This window comes from Bos mutus, chromosome 12, assembly GCF_027580195.1.
Source record: "Bos mutus isolate GX-2022 chromosome 12, NWIPB_WYAK_1.1, whole genome shotgun sequence".
In the NCBI taxonomy this organism is placed as follows: domain Eukaryota; kingdom Metazoa; phylum Chordata; class Mammalia; order Artiodactyla; family Bovidae; genus Bos; species Bos mutus.
Window position 1 is genome coordinate 31,500,216 of NC_091628.1, and position 22,384 is coordinate 31,522,599.

Below are 22,384 nucleotides of genomic sequence, written 5' to 3' on the forward strand. Positions count from 1 at the left end.
GATCTTGCAGTCCAAGAGACTCTCAAGAGTCTTCTCTAGCACCACAGTTATTCCAAAGCAGCTTTAGTGAGATAAAATTCACATACCATAAAACAAACCATTGTACATTGTAAGTCAGTGATTTTTAATATATTCACAGAGTTGAACGACCATTACCACTATCTAATATTAGAATGTTTTCACCCCAAAAAGAAGTTCCCATATTAGTCACTCCTGTTCCCTTCTCCCCCAGCCCGACACCTGCCTTCTGTCTTTATGGATTTGCCTGTTCTGGACATGTGATGTACATGGAGTCAAACAATATATGGGCATTCATAACGGGCTTCTTTTACTTGGTATAGTGGTTTTGGTTTTTAAACAAGAGGATTGATTTTCTCATGGTTCTGGAAGCTGGAAGTCTAACCTCAAGGTGTCATCAGTTTTGGTTTCTCCTGAGACCTCTCTGCATGCCTTGTAGATGGCCGCCTTCTCACTGCGTCCCCACCAGGCCTTTGCTCTGTGTGAACCAGCTCCGCGTTTTCTAGGGTCATGTATGTTGTAGCATGTCTCTGTACTTTATTTCTTTTTATTGCCAAATAAGGTTTCGTTGTATGGATTGACTGCATTTTGTTTATCTATCCATCATTGGGGTTGTTTCCACTTTTTTGGATATTAGAAGTAATGCTGCTATGGACATCTGTTTACAAGTTTTTATGTGGACATATGTTTTTAGTTCTTGGGTAGATACCTAAGAGTGGAATTGCTGGGTCATAGGTTTAACTTATGTTTAACCTTTTAAGGAACTGCTGTCTGTTTTCCAACATGATTGCATCACTTTATAATTCTACCAGCAATATACAAGGGCTCTTATTCCTCCATATCTTGATCAACACTTCTTACTATTTTTTTTTTTTCTAATTGAAGCATCCAAGTGGGTGTGAAATTGGTACTTCACTGTGGTTTTGATTTGCATTTTCCTCATGGATTCCAGCATCTTTTCATCTGCTAACTGGTACATGACATGTCTATTCAGATCCTTAATCTATTTTTAAAATGGGTTATTTGTTTTTCCAGAGGTTATGTTTTAAAATGTGGTTTCTAACTTGTACATTGCTATTAATTACTGTGGATATAAAAATCACTGGCTTTTTAGGCCGGAAGGGGCTGTCAGAATCGTAACTCCAGCCTCCTCTGTGAGCTGATGAAGAATCTGAGGCTTAAGGTGACTTGCTCTTGGCCGCAACAGAGCTAGCTAGTAGTAGAGCTGGGGGGATTCATGTTCTCAATCAATAATGGAAAAACATAGCTGTTTCATGATTCCTGTTTGAAAAAGGCCCCTTTCTTACAGAGAACAACCCTTTGATTTCAGTATAGTAGGGGTAAGGGGGTGTCTGGAAGGAAGAGGGGCTAAAGAGCTTGTCTAGAAGTTGCATTTAACCCATCAGAGTACTGTTATTACTTAGATAAATAAAAAGAGTGGTGTTCTAAAGATACTTTTCGGCCACTTTTTATGTAAGAACCGTCTCCCAGTCTTAACAGTGATGGGCAAGGCTGTCTGGTTCATGATGACCCGAGGTCGCTGTTCCCTCTTTCAGTGTCCATCATGGTAACTTTGAAGAGTTTTGAAGAAAGAGTCTCCGTCATCTGGGCTTTGATTTGGTTGCAAAATAAAGCCTTTTTATTTACTTGGAATTTTATTCACTCTTCCCACTGAGATCAAAGAAAGCATCCCGTCTTGCCAGTGAAGTACAGGTGGGAAAGAGGCAGCATCCTAGGACCGTCCATGCATGGGCTTCCTCCCAGAGGTCATCGTGTGGGGAACGAAGGGGTGTTCGTTTAAGGGCCATAAAGGTCTCTTCTCTTTCTGTCTACCCAATAACACAGAACAGACGAACAATGAGGGAAACTATTCAAACAAGGACAATACAAAGTGTCAGTGGTCACATAAGAGCATATATACATATCAGCTTTTTAATGCTATTTGCCCACTCTGCTTGACCTTACTAGTTTTTCCTGATAATGAAGCCTGTGACAAAAGTCCATTTCCACAGTCTGCATTTAGTTTGTTTTTGTTTTGATTTTTTTTTGGATTCCACATGTGAGATCATACCATATTTGTCTTTCTCTGACTTATTTCATTTAGCGTAATGGCCTCAAGGTCCATCCGCATGGAATCAAATGACAAGATTGCATTCTTTTTATGGCTGAGTAGTATTCCAAAGAGTATATAGACCCATCCATCTTCTTTTTTCATCCATCAGTGGATGCTCAGGTTGCTTCCATGCCTTGGCTATTATAAATAATGCTGCAGTTAACATGTGAATGCATGTCTTTCCGTGTTTTCATTTCCTTCAGATAAATATTTAGAAGTGGAATTGCTGGACCATATGATAGCTCGCACCCCACTCCAGTACTCTTGCCTGGAAAATCCCATGGACGGAGGAGCCTGATAGGCTGCAGTCCATGGGGTCGCTAAGAGTCGGACATGACTGAGCGACTTCACTTTCATTTTTCACTTCCATGCATTGAAGAAGGAAATGGCAACCCACTCCAGTGTTCTTGCCTGGAGAATCCCAGGGAGGGGGAAGCCTTGTGGGCTGCTGTCTCTGGGGTCGCACAGAGTCAGACACGACTGAAGCGACTTAGCAGCAGCAGCAGCATGAGAGTTCTATTTTTAACTTTTTGAGAAAAATTCTTTCTGTTCTCTGTAGTGGCTGCACAGTTTACATTCCCATCAACAGTGCACAAGGGTTCCCTTTTCTCCACCCTCTCCGCAATTCTTACTATTTCGTGTCCTTTTGATAATAGTCATTCTGTGTGTGAGGTGAGATCTCACTGTGGTTTTGATTTGCATTTCCCTGATGATCCATGATGTTGAGCATCTTTGTGTGTTGATCATCTGTCTTTGGGGAAAATATTCAGATCCTCTGCAATGGCACCCCACTCTAGTACTCTTGCCTGGAAAATCCCACGGACAGAGGAGCCTGGTAGGCTGCAGTCCATGGGGTCACTAAGAGTCGGACACAACTGAGCGACTTCACTTTCCCTTTTCACTTTCATGCATTGGAGAAGAGAATGGCAACCCACTCCATTGTTCTTGCCTGGAGAATCCCAGGAACGGGGGAGCCTGGTGGGCTGCCGTCTTTGGGGTCGCACAGAGTCAGACACGACTAAAGTGACTTAGCAGCAGCAGCAGCTGCCCATTTGTAAAATTGGTTTGGTTTTCTCCTATTGAGTTGTGTGTGGGTTTTTTAAATATACATTTTGGATATTAACCCCTTAGCAGATATATGATTTGCAAATGTTTTCCCCCAGTCAGCAGAGTGCCTTTTCATGTTGTTGACTGCATTTTTTGTTTGAGTTTTCTGTTTGGTTTTATTTAAATAGTTATTTTCCTGATATAAGGAGATCCCTCGGACCCCCATGATTCTACTGTCGTTAACTTTGATGAAAACAATAGTTCACAGACCACCTAGTTCTCTGAGGGGACAATAACTTTTAAACCAGGCTTCTAGGCTACCTTGGCAAACAGTGAAAAGTCCTGATCCCCATCTGAGCCTCACAGTGGGGGACCATTGTAAAGTCATAGCACTCCACCCTTTGAAATGAAGTATCCTGTCGATTTATTTCTAAATGAACAATGTGACTCTGACCTACTCATGAGCAGAGCAAACAGAGTCGTCCTTGGTGGGAAGATGTGGGATCTTGGAATATATGCATATTCACGTCCTTATACACATCACGATCGAGTTGGGAAAAATGTCTGACGTGCCAGAGATACTCAGAAAACATTAGTTAAATATTTCATTACACAAGTAGGTGTAAGGGCATTAAACTGCTTCAAAGAAATGTTTTAAAGCCTATTGAAATTTCAGAACAGTTGAGGAATAAGTGTCTCACTTTTCCCTTGTCGGTTCCCTTTTGAACTGTAGTTTTGGCATCTCTGTTCATCTTTATGAGATTCTAGTTTCCTATTAACTGAAGAATGTGATGTCCCAAAGTGTCCAGTTACTTCAAAATACCATTTCCTTATACCTCTCCTTTCCTTTCTTTCAATCACCTACTTTTTTCTAGCTTCCTCGTTCCAAGTACAAAATTCATTATGTCGGTGGAAACAAATTCTATAGCAAAATATTTCTATCAACATTTCTCTCCCCACAAACTTTCCCCTAATGCTGTTTTTCTCTCAGTGTCTTAGCTAATCACTCAGGTTGGTTGTTTTGTGTTGTTTTTTGGTTGGAGGCTGAAGTGGGAGAAGCAGAGAGGGACGTGCAGAGGGCATATTTTTTAAGGGATCTTCTCTGCGTGATGCTTCTCTCTGCTGGAATTTGGGTGGTTCTTTAAGGCTTACGGCTCTCTCTGACAAGGGTCAGGAGTGCTGGTGTTCTAGGCGCTCACAGAGCAAAGAGTCACACAATTTGGAAACCAAAATAGCAACTGAAAAAAAAGGAAGGCTCACCTCCTGCCAGGAGAAGGAAGGCATCTTCCCCTTGGCTGCTCCTGGATGGGAAAGCTTACTATGTGCACACAAACCACAGAGACACCTACCACTTATTGCCCAGAATTTTCCACAGGAAGCTTGGGTGGACCTGCTGCAACCCACGAACAATTGCTCAATGAAACCCTCAACATTCCATGCCCTGGCCTGGGTGTTTTTCAGGGCAGGCATTATCAGTTGCTGGCTGTGGCTTTAGAAAGACCTAGTGTTCTTCTGGGTCACAGATTTTGAGCTACTTGTTGCCTCAGGAAACTCAAAGGTGAGGAAAGGACAAAATTTTTCTTTAGGTACCTGAATCCGTTGGCCTGTTCTGTGAGGTTATTTAATAGACCAATTGGATCTCAATGGTACAGTCATTTGAACTTAAGTCTAGTCAATGGCACCCCACTCCAGTACTCTTGCCTGGAAGATCCCATGGACGGAGGAGCCTTGTAGGCTGCACTAGACCACCTAGCTCTTCTGAGGGGACAATAATTTGAAACCAGGCTTCTAGGCTACCTGGCAAACAGTGAAAAGTCCTGATCCCCATCTGAGCCTCAGTCGGGGGACCACAAAGTCATAGCACTCCACCTTTGAAAATGAAGTATCCTGTCGATTTATTTCTAATGAACAATGTGACTCTTGACCCACCATGAGCAGAGCAACAGAGTCATCCTTGGTGGAAGATGGGATCTTGAATATATGGTATTCACGCCCTATACACATCAACATCAGAGTTGGGAAAATGTCTGACGTGCCAGAGATACTCAGAAAACATTAGTTAAATATTCTATTACACAAGTAGGTGTATACTAAACTGCCTAAAAGAAATGTTTAGTTTATTGAAATTTTTAGAACAGTTGAGGAATAAGGTTCACTTTCCTTGTTTGTTTCCTTTGAACTGTAGTTTGCATTCTGTTCATCTTTTGAGATTCTAGTTTCTTATTAACTGAAGAATGATGTTTTCTCCTATTGAGTTGTGTGTGGGTTTTTAAATATACATTTTGGATATTAACCCTTAGCAGATATATGATTTGCAAATGTTTTCCCCCAGTCAGCAGAGTGCCTTTTCATGTTGTTGACTGCATTTTTTGTTTGAGTTTTCTGTTTGGTTTTATTTAAATAGTTATTTTCCTGATATAAGGAGATCCCTCGGACCCCCATGATTCTACTGTCGTTAACTTTGATGAAAACAATAGTTCACAGACCACCTAGTTCTCTGAGGGGACAATAACTTTTAAACCAGGCTTCTAGGCTACCTTGGCAAACAGTGAAAAGTCCTGATCCCCATCTGAGCCTCACAGTGGGGGACCATTGTAAAGTCATAGCACTCCACCCTTTGAAATGAAGTATCCTGTCGATTTATTTCTAAATGAACAATGTGACTCTGACCTACTCATGAGCAGAGCAAACAGAGTCGTCCTTGGTGGGAAGATGTGGGATCTTGGAATATATGCATATTCACGTCCTTATACACATCACGATCGAGTTGGGAAAAATGTCTGACGTGCCAGAGATACTCAGAAAACATTAGTTAAATATTTCATTACACAAGTAGGTGTAAGGGCATTAAACTGCTTCAAAGAAATGTTTTAAAGCCTATTGAAATTTCAGAACAGTTGAGGAATAAGTGTCTCACTTTTCCCTTGTCGGTTTCCCTTTTGAACTGTAGTTTTGGCATCTCTGTTCATCTTTATGAGATTCTAGTTTCCTATTAACTGAAGAATGTGATGTCCCAAAGTGTCCAGTTACTTCAAAATACCATTTCCTTATACCTCTCCTTTCCTTTCTTTCAATCACCTACTTTTTTCTAGCTTCCTCGTTCCAAGTACAAAATTCATTATGTCGGTGGAAACAAATTCTATAGCAAAATATTTCTATCAACATTTCTCTCCCCACAAACTTTCCCCTAATGCTGTTTTTCTCTCAGTGTCTTAGCTAATCACTCAGGTTGGTTGTTTTGTGTTGTTTTTTGGTTGGAGGCTGAAGTGGGAGAAGCAGAGAGGGACGTGCAGAGGGCATATTTTTTAAGGGATCTTCTCTGCGTGATGCTTCTCTCTGCTGGAATTTGGGTGGTTCTTTAAGGCTTACGGCTCTCTCTGACAAGGGTCAGGAGTGCTGGTGTTCTAGGCGCTCACAGAGCAAAGAGTCACACAATTTGGAAACCAAAATAGCAACTGAAAAAAAAGGAAGGCTCACCTCCTGCCAGGAGAAGGAAGGCATCTTCCCCTTGGCTGCTCCTGGATGGGAAAGCTTACTATGTGCACACAAACCACAGAGACACCTACCACTTATTGCCCAGAATTTTCCACAGGAAGCTTGGGTGGACCTGCTGCAACCCACGAACAATTGCTCAATGAAACCCTCAACATTCCATGCCCTGGCCTGGGTGTTTTTCAGGGCAGGCATTATCAGTTGCTGGCTGTGGCTTTAGAAAGACCTAGTGTTCTTCTGGGTCACAGATTTTGAGCTACTTGTTGCCTCAGGAAACTCAAAGGTGAGGAAAGGACAAAATTTTTCTTTAGGTACCTGAATCCGTTGGCCTGTTCTGTGAGGTTATTTAATAGACCAATTGGATCTCAATGGTACAGTCATTTGAACTTAAGTCTAGTCAATGGCACCCCACTCCAGTACTCTTGCCTGGAAGATCCCATGGACGGAGGAGCCTTGTAGGCTGCAGTCCATGGGGTCGCTGAGTCGGACACGACTGAGTGACTTGACTTTCCCTTTTCACTTTCATGCATTGGAGAAGGAAATGGCAACCCACTCCAGTATTCTTGCCTGGAGAATCCCAGGGACAGAGGAGCCTAGTGGGCTGCCGTCTATGGGGTCGCACAGAGTCAGACACGACTGAAGTGACTTAGCAGCAGCAGTAGCAGCTAGTCAGTACTGAACCATTTGTTCCCGTTGTAATTCGATACCAGGGCCTGTTGTATATAAAAGTGACTTTGGGGACTTCTGTAGAGGTCCAGTAGTTAAGACTTCGCCTTCCAATGCAGGGGGTACAGGTTCAATCCCTGGTCAGGGAGCTAAGATTCCACATGCCTCTATGCCAAAAAACCAAAACACAAAATAGAAGCAATATTGTAACAAATAAAGACTGAAAAATGGTCCACACCAAAAAATAATCTTTTTTTAAAAAGTGACTTTAAAAATATTTAATAAAGCAGCAACACCAGGAAAGCAGATAATGTTAACATCTTTGTTGGAGTTACATACCCAGCAAAACATTCTCTGATGGGAGTGGGGCAGGGGCGTGATTCTGCCAGGTATCAGTGACAAGGGTATCTATCTGTCACATGCCAGGCAGCATGCCTGCCACTCAGGTGACAGAGAACCAAGTCCCCAGGCTGTGCCTGGCAGCTTTCCGATTCACTCGTGAGGATACCAAGAAACGGCCTGCTCAGGACTGCCGAGGGCGTGCCTTCAGGACATGGCGACGTGAGGCTTCCCGTGCAGGTGTGCCACCGAGTCTCGTTTTCTTTGCACTATTAGAACCTGAGAGCAACACCAGGGAGCATTGCTAGAGTTCCCCGTGGAACCTGACGTGTGCAGGTCTGTGGTCCAAGATCCCATTTTCTGCTTTGGAGTCCACTTCAGAAGCCTTTTTTTTTTTTGCATTATTTATTTTATTGTTTTGATTTATTTTTTAGTTGGAGGAAAATTGCTTTACAATGTTGTGTTGGTTTCTGTCATACAACATTGCACATCAGCCATAATTGTACATATATCACCTCCTGCCTGAGCCTCCCTCGCCTCCCCCATCCCACCCCTTTAGGTCATCACAGAGCTCCAAGCTGAGCTCCCTGTGTTTTAGAGCTGGAAACTGATTTTTTATGTGAAAATATTCCCTAAGATCAGCTCCACATATGTAACTTGGCTCCCTCTGAGTTTATCTTTTCTCCTTCCCCCGACCATTTTTTTAAAATTAATTTTTTTGAAGTAAAGTGACTTTACAGTGTTGTTTTGGTTTCTACTGCACAGCAAAGTGAATCGGTTCTGTGTATACATATATCCCTTCTTTTCTGGATTTCCTTCCCATCTAAGTCACCACAGAGCACTGAGTAGAGTTCCCTGTGCTATACAGCAGGACCTTATTAGTTTATCTATTTTATACACAGCATCAATAGTGTATATTTGTTAGTCTCAATCTCCCAATTCGTTCGTCACCTTCCTTTCCCCCTCTTGGTGTCCATATGTATGTTCTCTACATCTGTATCTCTATTTCCATTTTGCAAATAAGATCATCTATACCATTTTTCTAGATTCTACCTACCCTCCCCCAACCTTTATCCCTGCTAATCCTGAGCCCCAAACTCCTGCTTTTACCAGGAAAAAGCTGGTAAAAAAAAAAAGGGCGAAGAGGAGGGAGAGAATAGGGGAGGAGGCGAGAGCTCTTGATTGAGGTGTCTCCTGATAAATCAACAAGAGCTTCAGCAGAATTTCAACTTCTATGGCACCAGTGGCTCAAAGAATCCTGGCTCTGGGGATGGCGGAAATGGACAGAGACCCAGAGTCATCCAGTCCAGTCTCCTGCCTTTCAGATAAGAGAACTGAGATCTGGAGAGAAGTGACTTGGCCAGGGTCTCACAGCAGATCCCATGGATGGATATTGTGTTGTATAGAGATGTTGTGTTGTAAAGGGACATCATGTTGTGAAGGGATATTGTGTTGTATGGGGATACCGTGTTGTATGGAGATGTTGACTTCAATGCACTTTTTCATAGCTGATCTCATGGTCTCACAACGATTCCCACAAAATATACTTGTCAAGTGTCACGTAGGAATGGACAGTTCCCTCTTCTCTGTTCCACTAAAGAGGAAACTTGGAGATTATGTAAGATAAACAAAGTGGCTTCTAAAACTGATTTTGATTCTATAATTAGTTTTCCACATGAGGAAACCGGTTCAGAAAGAGAAATGACTTGCCCAAAATACCATGACTCAATTAATGAGTGAACTATGTCTAGAATCCAGGAAAAGTATTCAGAAAAAAGATCAGACAGGCCTGTATAACCAAATGACTCATGTTGGTTCAATATTAGAAATATACTTTGGATGACATTGATATTTAATCCTGAATATTTTAATAAGTTACGATATAGTCTTAATATGGTTGTTTTTTGAACCATAAATTGAACTTATTAATGTTCTAAGTTAATGGGATTTTGAATATTTTTAGGTCATTTGGCATAGTAGGATATATAATACTTGTTAGCAAGTCTTAGATTACAAAAATTTTGTGAAATAAAATATATTTGTATTAGATGTACTTTTTTGCATATGGAATTTATAGCTTTCCATAAAAGGAATTTAAAGGAATTAACTTAAAAGAGAAAAAAGAAAAAGACGAGAGGGCAGTTTTCAAAAAACACATTTCAAGGGACTTCCCTGGTGGGCCAGTGGCTAAGACTTCATGATGTAAATTTAGGAGACCTGGGTTCAGTCCCTTGTCAGGGAACTAGATCCCACAAGTTGAAACTCTAGAGTTCACAACTAAGACCTGGAACAGTCAAATGTTTTTTTGAAAAATAAATAATACACTTCAACTTTTATTTTCCAGGATCTAGTTCAGGTTCAATATTAAGACATCCTGAACTGAGTTTAAAAGGCACCCGGCACGTGATGCAAGCTGGCCAGATGCTGAATCTCAAATGCAGGTGAGTGACTGTATTGGTTTGGGGACCATCTGCTTGTCCTTCCTAAGGCAAAACCCTTCCCCAGGGGAGTAGAAAGGTGGCCTCCCAGAGCAGACAGGTAGATGGCCATGGTTTCCTGCCATCTGCCGAGTGCAAACCACATGCATCCAGCCTCCCATGGAGGGTGATTCATTCGTCTACGGGAGAGATGAATTACTCACTCACAAGGAATCAGAGGAAGGGATGCCCTGAACATTTTGAGTTGTTTAAAAGTTTTTCTAAATGTGTTACTTTTCTGTAAAGCAGATGACTGGACTTAGACCTCTCTCTCTCTCTGTCTCTCTGTCTCTCTCTCTCTCTATATATATATATAGTATTTATATAAAAATCAGATGTCTCCAACTCTTTGTGATCCCATGGACTGTAGCCCACCAGCCTCCTCTGTCCATGAGATTCTCCAGGCAAGAATACTGGAGTGGGTTTTCCTTCGCCAGGGGATCTTCCCAATCCAGGGATTGAACCCAGGTCTCCTGCATTGCAGGCGGATTCTTTTACCGTCTGAGCCGCTAGGGAAGCCCAAGACCTCAGGATAGTGCTTTGTAATGAAATGAATGCTTTGGCACTGGCCCTAACCCTGACGGTGTTTTGTTTTCTCCTCTATGATTGCAGAGGAGGAGCTGCCCATGCCTGGTATCTGCCTGAAGCTGTGAACAGGGAAAACCAAAGCGGGAAGCTTAACATCACTAAGTCTGCCTGTGGAAAGAACCTCAAGAAATTCTGCAGCACTTTGACCTTGAACGCGGCTCAGGCCAACCACACTGGCTTCTATAGCTGCAGATATCTCTCTGCACCTGCTTCCAAGAACAAAGCAGAATCTACCATCTACATATTTATTAATGGTAAGAGCTTCATTTTCCACATTGTCTTTTCTGTAGCTGTGCAGCAGGTCATCAATCCACCTGGTCCATAGAAAGGGCGCTTTTCTCATGAGTATGAATGAAATGGGCCAGGAAGGAGCTTCTACCTAGCTGTCAAAACTTGTGGAGTGCATTTTAATATGTTTCTTGAGTGTCAGTTTCAACCAGAATTTTCAAGGACCAGTTGGTCAACTGCATGCTCCATGACGGGAGTGACTCTTGTCTGTTTTGTTCACCACTGTATCTGTGTCTCCTAGAATACTGTCTGGCACATCACGGTATGAATAAGTGAATGGCAAGATTTTAGTTCTATTTCTTAATTGAGAAGCCCAAAGTAGAATACAAGATATTTTGTCCTTTCACACAACTGTGTTCTCTGATATGCTAGCAACTTGTAAAACATTGTTCTTTACTAAATTCGTAAGTATAGTGTTGCTAATGTTGCTTGAAGGTTACAAAATTAATTCCATTCATGATACAGTATTATTTCACGTTCACAAACGAGTATTGTAATGATATAAGAGCTGGCACATGTCACTGCAAAGGGCAAAAGACAAAATTGAATCATTTTCTGGTTATGATTTTTGTAGTATTTTTTTAAGCTTGTCCCTCCTTGGCGAATGAAGAAATGAAACAATGTTCAGAGGGAAGAAATGTAAAATCCTCAAAGAAATATAAAGTGACAGGAGAAATGGATCCCTGGAAAGAATCAGGAAGATGACTTGTCCCTTTGTTCTTACTTGTTTCATTCCAGCCAGTTTCCAAAACTTGTACAAGACTCTAGCCTTCGAGCGAGAGCTCTAAGAGTGCATAAGTCAAAATTAGTAGGCACTTCAAGACACACACGCGGGTTAAAAAAGGAAACAACCAATTGTCAGTGTCAATAGCATCGTGGATCTTCCTCCTAGTGAGTTAAAGAACTGCATCTTTGCATTGAAGGCAGCACCTACATAGACTTAGGCTTTGGTGGGAATCTTCTTTTTAAAATAAGGCAACTAGACAGTGTTTTACTGGAGCCTAGTGTGTAATTTTCCAGAGGCAGGGTTACTCTTACAGACAGTAGAACAGTAAGTAGTATGATATTAGCAGTAGTATCTTTGCTCTCATCAGCTTGATTTTTTTTTTTGAAGATTAATTGCTTTACAATGTTGTGTTAGTTTCTGCTGTACAACAGAAGTGAATCAGCCATGTGTATACATATACCCCCCTTTGACTGAGCCACTCTTCTGTTCTGCTCCACCAAACTCACTGTTTGTACATTTTGCACTTTTCTGGGTGGGTGGAGAACTGGAGGAGACACCAGCTTCCTAGCTAATCCCCACCATAGGAATGCAACCAGCCCACTTAAAAATAAGAGGAGGAAGGAGGCCAGAGAGCTCTGCTTGGGGAAGGCAGAACCACCTTCCCCAGGATGGAAGAGAGGATGGTGGGCGGGACAGGAGGGCAGGATTAGGAGAAGACACACGAAGTGTGCCAGCGGCAGTGGACCGTGTCACGTGCTCAGCCATCTGATCGCTTTTCCTAGCTCCACATAGTAGGTTATGTATGTTCTTTCTGCCCCTTGCAGAGGAAAGAAAACACTTCTGTTCCTGTCTCTCTAGTGGAAGTGGAGGCAAAATTCATTCATTCTAAAATTCTCATGAACCTTTCTCCTGTGGCTTTATTGGATCCACAGTAGAAATGGATCCCTGGAAGGAATAAGGAAGATGACTTGTCACTTTGTTCTTCCTCATAAAACATGACTTGTAAATCAAATACTTAAAATGAGTGAAAGAAGACCATCTCTTTTTTTTCCCCCTAAGAAATAACACTCAGTTATTACCCAGCTGCTACATTCCTTGGTAGATCTCATGATTTATGGAGCCAGTAGATAGGGGTGCAGAAACTGTCAGCTTCGATCCCCTTTGAAAATAGAAGAGACACTTAGCTGTTTAGAACTATCTCCACTTCCACTGTACAACAGAGCAGATCTGGCAAATAACCATCACTCTGAGTGTCAAATCAGTTGTCAGTGTGAGCCCTGTGAGGGCAAAGCCCATGTCTGCCTTAATTACTTGTATCCACAATCTGCCTCCCAGGTACAGTGCCCGGCTCGTAGCAAGAGCCCAGTAATATTTGTCAAATGAATACACACAGCAGTTAACAGGGCTGTGTGGAATACTCTGTTGAAATTGACATTGAAGATGAATTCTAGGCCAAGTAGGAAAGAGCACCATCACTAACTGGTGTGAGGCTGGGGGTGTGAGTACTGGTTGTCATTTTATGTGTGTATTACGTCTGCTTTCTGGTAGAAGTCCACAAATATTAGCATAAAGTTACAAGTCCCAGGATCTCAAAGCTCCCACACAGTTTGGTTGGACAGAAGGAAATTCTGTATCCCAAAGACCATATTCTTGGATAGGGACGGGCTGCAAAATGTACTGTTTGTGTTTCACAGGACATTACTCTGGAATATCACGAGTATTTTGTGTGTTCATTGGGAAAATCTTGGAGTCATTATTTTTAAATAACACTAGTAAGAAAAATTATATTTGAGTCAATAGTAGTAACCATAGGAGAGCCTCTGAATCTTTGTTTGTTAATCAATTTGATGAGCAGATATTTAGGAAACACTTGCTGGGTGTCTGTAACTACACCACTCTGAATAGTAACATGGATTTTGTTGTCTGTTTCCTGGTAGAACAATTTTGGTCTCACTTTACTAAAATCCAAGTTAGTGAAGTGAAGTGAGTTAAAATCACTCAGTTGTATCCAACTCTTTGCAATCCCGTGGACTATATAGTCCATGAAATTCTCCAGGCCTGTCCCTTCTCCTCGGAGAAGGCAGTGGCACCCCACTCCAGTACTCTTGCCTGGAAAATCCCATGGACAGAGGAGCCTGGTAGGCTGCAGTCCATGGGGTCACTAAGAGTCGGACACGACTGAGCGACTTCACTTCCATGCATTGAAGAAGGAAATGGCAACCCACTCCAGTGTTCTTGCGTGGAGAATCCCAGGGACAGGGAAGCCTTGTGGGCTGCTGTCTATAGGGTCGCACAGAGTCGGACACGACTAAAGTGACTTAGCAGCATGCCTTCTCCAGTGGATCTTCCTGACCCAGGGATCAAACTGGGTTCTCCCTCATTGCAGGCAGATTCTTTACCAACTGAGCTATCAGGGAAGCACAAACCCAAGTTAGCTGTTATGTAATTCATTAAGCAGTTGTAACTTTTCCAAGTACCCTAACATTTTATGCATTTCCTACTTGCATTCTCTTACTCATTTTATTTCTGAGAAAATTTGGCCTTAGGCTTCCATTTTTATTGATATTTACAACATTACAGGTTTAATTTTGTTCAGGGGCACAAAACTTGTCTCTGGAGACTCAGGATTGTCCCTGGGACTAGTAACTCAAATTGGTTCCTAACACACAACTGTGATTACTTACTAGATATCAATGGGTTATAACTTATTTGTTGTTGAATATTTATTCTAGAACATGTGATTGCACGATTTTTGCCCCCGGTAAGCATCTGCAGATGTGTTAGCATTTTGTTTTGGTTTTCTATAACGATGAGAAACACTATTGGACACATCTTTTGAAAAGGTATAGATTTGTGGTCTAATAGAGTTCTGTGAGAGGAAAAATCAGGACTGCATAGCTTTTTCTACATAATGTCAAGTGCCATATATGTATTATAAGCAAAACTATTATTTAGATGCTTCCCACTTAAGCACTGATTTGGCCATAACATCTGATATTGTATGTGTAATGTGAGGAAAATCAATATCACCACTTTAACATTATAGCTTGTATAAATCCATCATACCTCTGATATAATGCATTAAAATCAACTTAATTACTTGAGTAATTTTAGTTAGCTAATTTATTAATTACTGATAAATTTAAATTCCCCTTAATATATCTTCTTGGAGGAAAAGTTATGACCAACCCAGATAGCATATTCAAAAGCAGAGACATTACTTTGCCAACAAAGGTGCATCTAGTCAAGGCTATGGTTTTTCCTGTGGTCATGTATGGATGTGAGAGTTGGACTGTGAGGAAAGCTGAGCGGTGAAGAATTGATGCTTTTGAACTGTGGTGTTGGAGAAGACTCTTGAGAGTCCCTTGGAGTGCAAGGAGATCCAACCAGTCCATTCTGAAGGAGATCAGCCCTGGGATTTCTTTGGAAGGACTGATGCTGAGGCTGAAACTCCAATACTTTGGCCACCTCATGCGAAGAGTTGACTCATTGGAAAAGACTCTGATGCTGGGAGGGATTGGGGGCAGGAGGAGAAGGGGACGACAAAGGATGAGATGGCTGGATGGCATCACTGACTCGATGGACGTGAGTCTGAGTGAACTCCGGGAGTTGGTGATGGACAGGGAGGCCTGGCGGGCTGCGATTCATGGGGTCGCAAAGAGTCGGACATGACTGAGCGACTGAACTGAACTAATATATCTTCTTACATTTGTGGTTTCACTTTATTTAAACAGATGGTTTTATTTCCATTATACTGTCTAATTCTTACAATAATCCTATGAGGTTTTCTTATCGTGATTTTATTATACAAGCAAAGGGCCTAAAATCCACTTCACGTGAGGCTACATGGGGAGTGATGGAAAAGTGTTAGCAGCAGAGTAAGGTGGTCAGATTCTCAGTGGTAGGAGGAGATCAGAGAGGGCAACATAAGATAGGAACAGCAGGCAGGGGCTGGGGCCAAGGTCACTGTCATCATACTGTGGGAAAGGATAGAATGTGATGGACTGGGGGGATTCAGTCCACCTTGGTGAGCTGGTGGGTTGTGGTGGAAGGGAGGAGAGATGGTGACCCTTGAAATCTGTAGAGGCACTGGGGCAAGTGGCCCTGGTCCCACAGCCAAGGAGAGCTTTTTCTCACTACTTTACACTGATGCTAATTGACATCCTCTCCCGTTACACCCTTGGGTTGATCCTAACAGATGACTATTGAATGAGAGTAGCTGAAAAATGCTATATATGTATTTTCAAAAAATTGCTTTTGAGAAAATGAATGGAACCCCCCAGCAATTATAGCTACAAAAATCTGGGTCATAAAGAAAATTCTAAAGTACTCCTCACTGTTTTGCTGAAAAAAAAAAAAAGATGTTAGCTGAATGGTCATGCTAGGATTGGGCTTCCCAAGTGGCTTAGTGGTGAAAAAAAAAAAATCTGTCTGCCAGTGCAGGAGACACAGGTTCGATCCCTGGGTCAGAAGATCCCCCTGGAGAAGGAAATGGCAACCCACTCCAGTATTCTTGCCTGGAGAATCCCATGGACGGGGGAGCCTGGTGAGCTACAGTGTGTGGGGTCACAAAGAGTCAGATATGACTGAGCATGCACACGTGTGTGTGCATACACATACACACACATATGCTAGAATTACTTGTACATGCATGCACGTGCACACATACACATACAGCAGGGCTACTTAGGTGGTTGGTGGTCATCCCCCTGGTAGAGAAAAACGAACATATTTGCATTTCTTTTATAACTCTGGTACACACAAGAAATTGACTCCAGATCAGCCTTTTCTACGTTCAAGGATTTCATTGCAATTAGTATTGGAATATATGAGTTGTGACTGTAAAATAAGGAAACTGACCAGAAGAGATTTTAATGGCATCTCCAAAGTATTTAATACTTCGTCAGTGTCTCCAATTTGGTTAGAAAACCTTGAACTTAGCATATTGAGTTCCCCATGCTTTGAAATCAGCCTGAACCCCTCCCCTCTCCAGGCACAAGATTTTCAGGGCTCTTGAAGTATATCATCTTCTCTTGAAGAATTATAGTTGAAAAGGCAAAGAGGAATGGGGACCCATGTGCTGTGGTTGAGTGGATATCTTCTCGTTCTTCCCTGTAAAAGAAACTCACCTCTTTCTTCTGCTTCTCTCCACTTGATTGTTTTTCTCTCTGTGTCTAGTAAAGCAAATGGTTTGGAGCATTTTCACAACAGATTTTCCTGTCTTTGGTTCTTCTTTATGTATCAAATGAATGAGATTTACATAGCAGCTTCATTTCAGGTGGAAAAATGATCAGATGCACTGGGTATACAACTGAAAAGTGGTCAGTTCAGTTGCTCAGTCGTGTCCAACTCTTTGCGACCCCATGAACCATAGTGCACCAGGCCTCCCTGTCCATCACCAACTCCCAGAATCCACCCAAACCCATGTCCGTTGAATCAGTGATCTGTCGTCCCCTTCTCCTCCTGCACTCAATCTTTCCCAGCATCAGGGTCTTTTCAGATGAGTCAGCTCTTTGCATCAGGTGACCAAAGTGTTGGAGTTTCAGCTTCAACATCAGTCCTTCCAATGAACACGCAGGACTGATCTCCTTTAGGATGGACTGGTTGGATCTCCTTGCAGTCCAAGGGACTCTCAAGAATCTTCTCCAACACCACAGTTCAAAAGCATCAATTCTTTGGCACTCAGCTTTCTTTATAGTCTAACTCTCACATCCATACATGACCACTGGAAAAACCATAGCCTTGACTAGATGGACCTTTGTTGACAAAGTAATGTCTCTGCTTTTGAATATACTATCTAGGTTGGTCATAACTTTCCTTCCAAGGAGTAAACGTCTTTTAATTTCTTGGCTGCAGTCACCATCTGCAGTGATTTTGGAGCCCAGAAAAAGAAAGTTAGCCACTGTTTCTACTGTTTCCCCATCTATTTGCCATGAAGTGATGGAACTCTAATTCCCAAGTATCCAGGGGGAAAATGATCGATGTGCCTTCACATAAATGTATTTAGTGGGAAAAAGCTCTGCATGGCTATGGACCCTCAAACAAATATGAATATTCAACACTAAAGGTACAGACACTCTAAGACAGATTCAACATAATCGCTTATACAGCACTTCCAGTTTCCCTTAAGAGCTTTTGCATAACTCTGAGATAAATCACATTGGTGTTATTCTTCCATTTTATGTATGAGAAAACAGCTGCTGTGATCCGCTCAAGACAGAGGGAATGAAATGACTAGCCAGGAAGAGGATCTAGGTCAGACCCCAAGGTTAAGGCTGTTTCCACTACACTGGGAGATTCAGTTATCGACTTCAAACTGTAGACCAGCGGTTGCTTTGTCTTTGGGAATAGAGATTATACAGTTACTACGTTCTATTAAATTTCAAAGTCAGTGTTTTTCCCTTGAGGAATGATAGGTTACACTGGTTTCAGGCTGTTTTTCTGAGTGATTGGCCTTAGAGAACCAGACCCCAGTCTCGGAGAGCTTTGGGTTGTTACCTGATGGAGTCAGAACCTGTGGTCACTGTCCACACACACAGTCACCACTGCATTCCAGCTCACACCACAAGGTGAAGAGACGTTTCTATGTACTAAGATGAGCAGGGCTCTTAAAAACCCCAACTGTTAATGGGCTGTGGAATCAAATTAATGGGTTGTGGGACTTCCCTGGCAGTCCAGTGGTTAAGCCTCCACACTTCCACTGCAGGGAGCGTGGGTTCGCTTCCTGGTCAGGGAACTAAGATCCTGCATGCTATGCAGCATGGCAAAAAAAAAAAAAAAGTGAGTTGTTATCAGCATTTAAAAAAATAAAGCAGAGTAAATGGAAACTATCTAAGTTTATTGCAAAAAGCAAGGGTAAGTATGATTTAGTGAAACTTTCTAAAAAATAGAACTTGTTTCCCAAACACACGCACACATATACACAATACCACATAAATGTAAAATACGTGTGAGTGTGTGTGGTTTTGGGGTCTAATGTGGAAAGTGCTTCTTATTGTGGAACTCAGCACAATAATTTTAAAAGTTTCAGTCTGATTAAGGTAAACTTATTAAAATTTTCACAGGTGTGGAAGGGTCCTTTCTATGCTTTGTATTTGAGAAAACAACTCCCATTTTGAGCACCGTGGTGGTTTTGGCTCATCACTCCTGAGCCAGAGAACGTGGTGATGAAAATAACACCTCTCCTCTAGTTAACGTGGCTCCCACCCTGGTGGGTGCCTGTGTGCAACACACACTCATCACGTTCCTGAGATAAAGCGGATGTGACCCAGGAGGTGCGGTCAGCAGGTGGCGTTCGTCTGTGGACGTGGATCACACACCTGCAAGACCCTGTTCGTTCTGGGGGAGGCACGAGCAAAGTTCTGGCATCTTAGGGTTTTGGAGGCCCCTGGTCCCTCTCTAGGACTACGACTTCTATACATTAGTGAGGCTTTTAAAATGCACGGGTTTAACTTTGTGAGATAATGGCTGTTGTCCAAAAACGAGGCTTTCCAGGGAGTGAAGAGGATGCCTCCAAGAGTCCTGACTGAGCCTCCCACCCCCGGTAGAACTTACTGAAGTTCTGTGGATGGTTCTGCCCCGACACCGTCTCCCCTGGACTCCTGCCTGGTCTGGCGCACTGCGAAGCACGCACAGGGTGCCAGGGCGACACTGCGTAGCCGGAGGACGGCTGAGCACTGGGAGTTTGTTGCCCAGCTGGCCATAGTGCATGGCGATTCCAGGCAGCATGACCGTGAAACAAGCGGGAAAAAAACCAAGCAGGGATGTTAGTGAAAGAGTAGCAGTCTGCAGACTTACTCAGAGTCTGCTTCCACTTTCTTTTCTAGATTTACTCAGAGTTCACTTCACTTTTCTCCAGATTTATTCCACTTCCACTTTTTCCTGGCTGGTGATGACATTTCTAAACTGGGGGTGCAGCAGGGGTGTCAGCCCTCCAGCCCACACCAGAAGATCCCTCACAGTGCTTAAAATAGTTGACATCTTGTAGCAAGAAAAAAAAAATTTAAGAAATCAACTTACAAAAAAAAAAAAACACTTAACTACAGGTCAGCTGAGTTCTCTAGGTCTGGATTGCTTTACCAAATTTATGACGTTATCTGTTATTGCTTGGTTACTGTCCAGGGTCTTGTCTGGTTTTCACAGTCAGTTTTCAGCAGGTACACATCACCCCTCCTGCTGCCTGCCCAAAGAGCCGCTCGTGTCGTCCCCCTTACTCACTCCATGTCTGTCCTCACTCAATGAATGGCTTCTTCCACTTACTTTCCGAAACCTCTGTCTATTCTAGCATGAATGCTCCCATAAGAAGTTCCCAAAGCTTCCGTCTCGGGGGCTAAGACTGATGGTGCTTGAGCCCACAGGTATTGAGAAGAAAGTGTACCAGACACCTTGTGCCCCAGGAAGCAGCCAGTGCAAACAGCTCAGGTGATGGCTCGTGTTTGCCATCCTTCTCACATCGTTGCCTGATGTATTTGCCCAGGAGATGGAGGAATATGTTGGGGTGAACAGAGTTCGGACTCAGCCTCTGGATTACTCATCTGGAAACCCCCAGCAGGTTTCCTAAAATGGCAGCAGCCTGAGGCTGCTCCAAACTATCCTCTGTACAGAATTCCTAGAGGGAACTTCCCTGGCAGTCCAGGGGTTAGGACTTCTCCTTCCAATGCAGGGGATGCAGGTTCGATCCCTGGCTGGGGAGCTAAGATCCCATATGCCTCACAGCTGAAAAAAAAAAAAAAAAACACATAAAAAGCAGAAGCAATACTGTAACAAATTCAATAAAAAGTCCACATTAAAAAAAAAAATCTTAAAAAAAATTCTTAGGTATTTCCTGGCTTGCCTTTGCATATAGCTTCACCAAAAATCTAGAACAAGGTCAGGTTTTCCTGGATTTTTTTTTTTTTCCGCTCATTTTGATGAAGTGGTGAAAAAGAAGAAACAGACCGGGCTAGGATTTTAAATAGACTCTGATGACATTGCTGGTTGGAGTTTTCCCTGGGGACCAGACCCCTGTCTCTACAGCCTGGCGCTGGGCTCCCTGTAAGGCTGAGGCTTGAAGGAGATTATCTGTTCGATCCATCACAGGGGACAGCTGATTAGGACCACATGGTGAGAGTTTAGAGTAACTTAACTCTTATCCACTCTCCTTCCAGCTACGTGAAAAGTTGATGGAAGACATTCTTGATCTCATTAAGTCCTGCCATTTCACATTTCCCTTCTAGAGACACTTGTTATTAGATGCCACGGGGCTTTGACTCGGGGAAACACTGACAAACGGTTGGGACAGAAGCCACTTGTGGATTTGTTGGAAGTCAGGGGTGTCACATCTTCTTTCCGGAGCCCTTGCCCTGAGCCCTGTGTTCATCCAGCATGTTCCTAGGAATTTCATTTTTAGCTCTTGGTACGTGTGTGCTCGGTCATGTCTGACTTTTTGCGACCCTTTGAACTGTAGCCCACCAGTTCATGTCCATGGAATTCTCCAGGCAGGAATACTGGAGTGGGTGGCCATTCCCTACTCCAGGGGACCTTCCCGACCTGGGTCACCTGCATTGGCAGGCAGACTCTTTACTGCTGAGCCACCAGAGAAGGCCTAGCTCTTGGTGGTATCTGTCAATTAAAAGTTTGGTCCTTCCTTCAGAGGAAGAGCATTTCCTGACACTCGCTAGGCTCCACACCAGAAAAATGGGGCAGGCCAGGTCTTAGGAAGCACATAGCTAATCTTTGCTCACAATAACCATTGTGTGTCACCAGGCATTGAGTAGAACTACATAAATGCTTAAAAGTAATCAGAATGAGCATTCTCTTGACTGAGCCACTTGGAAAAATTAGTGATTGAGGTGGAATTATGAAATCTCAAGATGGCAGTGAAGTCTAAATGAAAATCCCATAAAATTGACCATATCCTCTCATGTGTCCCCTACAAACAAGAAGGGTGGAAAACAGTCCATCAAAACCTTAAGGTTTTGAAGGATTTGAAAAATGTCCATCATGTAATTTCATTAAGAAAAGTGAGCAAGGGACTTTCCAAGAGAAATCCCCTCAAGCTGAAAAGGCTTTAAGTTTCTGAGATTTCATAACTTTCTTTAACAATGGCAATGAAATGCCACCCCACCTGGAGACAAGGAGGTACCCTGTTATGATCTTGGTGGTCCTTGCAGTTCAGACACTACTCAGTTTTCCTTTACTGTTTGAAATATCCATTTTTTTGTCGTCTGAGGCATTTGGGCCGGGTTGCGTTGGCGGTTGTCATGGCTGACTGTGCTGTTACTAATGCAATCAGTGCACTGTCCTTCCTTCCTTCATCAAATACCAATTAACATACTGTATTCATTTTTTATCTTATTTGATATTGGAGCATAGTTGATTTACAATGTTCATTTCAGGTGTACAGATGAATGATTCATTCATACATATTCATATATTTTTTCTTAAAAAAATTTTTATTGATGTGCAGTTGATTTACAATGTTGTGCCCATCTCTCCTGTACAGCAGAGTGACTCAGTTATACACATACCTATATATTTTTTAAAATATTATTTTCTATTATGGTTTATTCCAGGAGACTGGATATAGTTCCTGCACTATGCAGGAGGACTTTGTTGTTCATCCATTCTAAACGTAATAGTTTGCATCTA

The 22,384-nt window shown here is 42.5% G+C and overlaps 1 protein-coding gene across 4 annotated transcripts in view; it reads left to right on the top strand.

Moving 5' to 3' along the window:
• Positions 1 to 22,384, top strand: part of FLT1 (fms related receptor tyrosine kinase 1) — a 208,410-nt gene that overhangs the window by 25,882 nt on the left and 160,144 nt on the right. For all 4 annotated transcript variants that reach the window (XM_005902171.2, XM_070380477.1, XM_070380479.1 and 1 more), the window contains exons 3-4: positions 10,020 to 10,116; positions 10,765 to 10,994. In XM_005902171.2, the coding sequence (XP_005902233.2) occupies positions 10,020 to 10,116; positions 10,765 to 10,994 (327 nt within the window). The remainder of the gene's footprint in view (positions 1 to 10,019; positions 10,117 to 10,764; positions 10,995 to 22,384) is intronic.